The sequence below is a fragment of the Capsicum annuum genome, chromosome 7, assembly GCF_002878395.1.
Source record: "Capsicum annuum cultivar UCD-10X-F1 chromosome 7, UCD10Xv1.1, whole genome shotgun sequence".
Classification (NCBI taxonomy): domain Eukaryota; kingdom Viridiplantae; phylum Streptophyta; class Magnoliopsida; order Solanales; family Solanaceae; genus Capsicum; species Capsicum annuum.
In genome coordinates, this window is record NC_061117.1 from 223,608,291 (window position 1) to 223,613,679 (window position 5,389).

The following is a 5,389-nucleotide window of genomic DNA, read 5'->3' on the forward strand; positions in this document are numbered from 1 at the left end:
AATGAGCCCTAAGTGAAAAAGGGAAAAGCAAAATCTCTTTACTCTTTTACCCTCATCCCAAATTAAACTTCTGTCAAGTTTTGAACTTTTTTTATATATAAAAATGATGTTCGGACCAGTTTGTGTGCACCTCAACTAATTCGACGAATTACCAGCTATCTCCTACAAGCACAACATTGCTCAATAAAGTTAAGGCAACTATACCATGAAAGTTGAGTGTAGTTCTCTTATATTCACTTCAACTACCAACTTTTTTCTGTATGTACAAGTTCTTCAGGATTCATTTTCCCGAATTCGTTCTGTATAAAACTAAATAACAAGAGGGAAATTATCCAGCTATACTAAGTACAGCTCGTCGAGAACTGATGACTGATCGACTGACTATATGCAGTATGCTTGTTGAAGTGTGTGACCATCTCGTCTTAAAACTTAAGCTGTCATGCCTTCAAGAATGTCGATATATGATACTTACGAGGAGGATGTGAAAACCTTGTCAACAACCTTGAGGTCTGTAATATTTCGGAGGCATAGATGGACATCTTTCATTCATATGGGGGTAAAGATCCATGCTATTGTAGTCAGGTAACTCCATACGGTACTTTCCTCGAATTTGACAGAAAGGAAGCTTCACCGTGTCACCGTCATTGCACCACTTTGGCAACCGGCTTGAATTGTTTTCGAAAAAGTTGAGAGTATAAGCATCTTTTATCTGCAGTTCCAACAGTAAACGACTGGTTAAAAAACAGTCGACTCCTAAAACTCTTGAACTGGAGTCCAACGTAGGTTTTCATGTGTTAGTCGATGAGATGAACCAAACAGGTCCAGCAGAATACAAGTACTAACGCAAGCCTCTAAAGAGAAACTGGATGCGATAGTCATGTATAAACATAGGCAGACTCACCGTGAACTCTGTAACCTGAATTGACCTTGCAAGTTCACCAAATAGTCCTCCTTCTTTATACATTTCAAGAATATACGCAACACATGATGCTGACTTGCCATCACTATAAACCCAGTCATCCTGCTCCGGAACAGCCAACAATTTGGCAAAAGAGGATCTACGCTTTTCAACTTCAACAAGTATATCGGGAAGACTAAGGTTCTGCATGGAACAAAAAGGATCCACGTTCAATATCTAATATTGTCAAGTATATGGCTGAGGTTTACCCTGACTAATGAGTTCCATTTACGATATCTGAGAGTTAATAAAGCATGTTATATTTCAGACCAAATAATAGTTTATAACAGCTGTGTAATTCCAGAATTTTGATCCACTTTACATAGCTATCAAACAAGAAGCATATTATACATAGCAGCTGTGTCAAGAGTATTTAGTCAACTAATTGTCACAACGAAAAGAGGCATTACATGAAAGTGATAAAATTTTTTATATAACCTGAGTTCCGAGTCGTTTGTTTAAGGCTTCATTCCACAAGTTAGAACCATATTCAGGCTGTATTTGGTTCCAAACAGTCATGACCGAAGCCACCTGCACCACCCAACAATGTTTGTTAACAACAATAACAAAACGTAACATGTAATAATACAGCAACATGCAGTAGCAGCTATCAACAACATAAAAACCAAGTACCACAACCTTTATCTACATAATGCTTTCATTTCTAATTCTGGTAAGTGCCATAATTTCTATTATTATCCTTCACCCTTCAATCTTCATCATCACGAACTTTCTAATTTCAATTGTCTTTCTTACATAAACGTGGTATCTCTTAGCGTAATTTCAACCTCGTAAATGATCATACAGTAATTTAAGTTTCTTACAGCAAAACAAATTTCGTTCCAGCTCTCACGAAGACACTAAACCAATCAAATATTTACTGCTTCAGCACACGCATAATTATGGAATTCTATGGAACACTTGGATGATAATAGCATGTTTAAAGCAGTCGAATGAATCTCCACGGGAGTTCAAGATAACGTCACACTAAAATTCAAAACACCCCTTTATGGAAATCTAGATAGTGTTCACTGTTCAGTACATCAAACTCAGGTATGAGACCCAAAATAGTCCGAGGCCTTAGTTATTTCAATATAACTCACAAAGATTGCTCATCAGTGCATGTATGAAATCAATGCATTTCACCAAATTTCACTTCACGTGCCCAGCGATATTACTGCATTAGCTCATCAACCAAATATGCCGACGTCTAAGTTAGTTGTTTGTTGTGATTATCAGTTTTTTTAAGAACATAGTTTAGCCAAAAGCAGAGAAAACCTACACCCACAAACAAGAAGATCAGAAAGTAAAGGTATGTAAGGAAGAAAACACCTTCAAGATAAAAGGGAAAACAAAAATTGGCAAGACCATAATCTGAAAATAGCATGCATTACCAAATGAGCATCCACGGGTGGGGGGTAATTTCCATCAATTGTGTCTATCCAGCTAAATATTAAGTTGTGGTAACCATAAGATTTTCCTTCCATGCTTCGTGCATATTCCCAAGCTGCAGTCTCATTAAACTTTGCTCGGAGGTCAGGGTGCAACGGGAGCAATGCAATATGTGGATTCGTATTATCTTCAGTCAGCTCAAACTCCCACCATTCATCCCATGGTAATATAACAATCACATCTTCTCCCTGAAAGGAAACACAAAGAACAACATTGGTTGAAAAATTAGTCATTTAACGATGAAATTTATTCGGAAACATGAATTTAAATTCTCAATGTTTGTAAATTCCTGTCTGGATGATTCTTAATTGTGTAAAATAACATGTTAAACTACGTGAAGAGAAGCAAATGTGATGTTGATCAATAACATTTTAACACTATTAAAGATTAAAGAAGAACACAAAATTTGGGAACAACGAGATAAACATCATCAGCAAAATATATTTCAAAATAACATCATGTGACAGCAAAATCATTAGACCACCACCTTGTCATTATTATGTCCAGATTCGGCAACCCATAGTTTTCCTTCGGCGTCTCTCAAGCAAACAGCAGTATGGCCAGCATAAGATCCCGTTGCCCATTTCTCTAAAGTCTCAAAACCACCCCAGGTACCTTTAATTTTTGATATTGCAAGAAAATCTCCAGAATGAATGTCATCGGAAGTAAGGTTTGTCACCCACGGCTTTGGACGTTCTTCAAATGAAGCACCCATACGTTTCTCGAGAAAACGAATATTTGACTTCTCACCCCATCCATTATTGACGAACAAGGGGAGAACATCCCATAGTGCTGAAAGAGTACCTAACATTCCCGCTTGCAATAGGAAAATGGAGATCCCACCATGTTTTACCTGTTTCAATTTAGTTGATCTGTTAGACTATAATCAATGTAAGCTTAGATCAATTACCAATGAGATTCATTTGTGAAACGCTGGTGACTCACATATTCTAACTCAGCTTCAGACTTCCACTCTTTGATTTCAAGAGTATGTTCACGAGACAAAAAGTAGTAATCCCACGTTACACGATATGGGGTGGCAAAGATGTAAAGGTCCATACATGTCCAACTGTGTGCATTACTCACCTGAATAATATTGTAACAGAAATACAAATATAAATATAAGTACAAAAACCCCAACGTGATCAAACATCGACACTAAACTGGGGACTCTTTCATCCAAACATTAAAAAGAAACATACGATAAGAACCATAACGGTGGTTTAAACTAAAATTCATAATTAATGAATATTTCCTATACTTAGGCAGAAAACAAACAATCATTTATAGTAATGTATACAGATTTTGCATTCCAAAACTTTCTCATTCTAAATATAGATGAAAACCATTCAGAACATTCAGTCGAGTAACATCTGCATTCGCAACTTCTACGAGCTCAAGATGGTTGCAACTAAATACAAGCAGCATATAATCAAATACAAGAGTCTTGTCCGTAAGCGTGCAATAAGTGCTGAATTATATCATTGGGATAAAAGTCCACTTCTTTAGCTTCCCGTGAAGAGGATTCGAGCAAAGGGTCAAGCTTAGGTTGGGTCTACTACATGCAGCCTTACCTTGCATTACTACAAGAGGCTATCTCCATCAGTTGAATGCATGACCTCCTATCCGAGTCACATGACAACTTCTACCATCATGCCAAGGCTCCCCAAAGATTAACTCAAAAAATACTAAACAAGTTGAAAACATTTTCGTAATCCAAGACCCAATTAACAATGAAAATTTTGAATTAGGCCCAACATCATTCCCAAACTCTACAATATATAGACATGGCCAAATTCACTATAGTGTACGTAGACCTTACCTCTACCTTGTGATAGTACGGAGGCTGTTTCTGATAAGACACTCAGCTCAAGAAAGATGAAAAAGCAGTACTAACAGAAAGTAACAGCAACAAGATGATAAGATAAACAAAGAGAAAGAAACAATCAGATAGTACTCCCTCCGCTCACTTTTACTTATCATATTTCACTTCATGAGAATCAATTTGACTAATCTTCGAAGCTAGATTGAATTAGATTAATTCAATTATTTTAAATTTAAATTATCAAAAAGTACACATAAATACGATAAGCTGAAATCCTTTTTCATATCAAGACGATACAAAAATACTATATTAAAATATTAATCAAAGTTCATACACGTGTTCCATTTCATTTCATTTCATTTCAGAACTCATAAACTTCAAATCTTGATTCTGTGTCTAATCACTTTATTAAACCCCAACACCCCAAACACCAAAACAATGAAAAACTACCAAAAATAGAATTGGCAAAACCTTGATATGAAGAGTACCACCACCAAATTGAGTTTGAGATTTATTATGCAGCTCCAACCAAGCAATATTCTTGTAAAAGCAAGCACCTTTCCACTCTAAAGTATTATTCCCTTGAGTTGAAGCAGCCCCAACAAAAGCAGGCAAAAGGTCCACAGCACTATGAAGGGAATTTAGTATAGGCCAAGAAACTTGTCTTGGTAATAATGGAAGAATATCCTTGGGATTAAATGGTGATTTGATTCCATTTATGTGATGCCATGGAGAGAAAAAATGGAAGAACAATAAAGTGATTAATAAGTAATGATTTTTCAAGATTACAGCCATGGCAGAGTTTCTTAGTGTTTTGTATTTTGGGGTGATGGAGGAGTGGAATGTTAATTAACAGATGTTTATCAAACCAATTTAACATGGTTCAATATTTTTATTTTATTTATTTTTAATACTTTTTTCTGATGAACGTTTAGTCCGAATATGCTTGCGCCCGTCTCAACTAATTTTAAGGATATCCTTTACCCCTCATCAACAACAGAATTGAACGTGATGTCCGGACCACTTGCGTGCATCTCGATTAATTTTACAAATATCTATCACCTCCCACCAGCAACAGAATTGAACCTGAGACCTCATAGTGATGTCCGAGCCACTTGCGTGTACCTCGATTAATTTTACAGATATCTGTCACC

The 5,389-nt window shown here is 36.4% G+C and overlaps 1 protein-coding gene across 1 annotated transcript; it reads right to left on the reverse strand.

The window, feature by feature from the left end:
- Positions 1–201: 201 nt before the first annotated feature.
- LOC107856369 lies at positions 202–5,168 on the reverse strand. Its single transcript, XM_016701390.2, has 7 exons — positions 4,707–5,168; positions 3,356–3,496; positions 2,898–3,263; positions 2,353–2,598; positions 1,397–1,489; positions 902–1,102; positions 202–709 (listed from the first exon to the last, which is right to left on the reverse strand). Exons 1-7 carry the CDS (start codon positions 5,028–5,030, stop codon positions 494–496), a joined length of 1,587 nt encoding a protein of 528 aa, XP_016556876.1. The 5' UTR covers positions 5,031–5,168; the 3' UTR covers positions 202–493.
- Between the last annotated feature and the right edge of the window lie 221 nt (positions 5,169–5,389).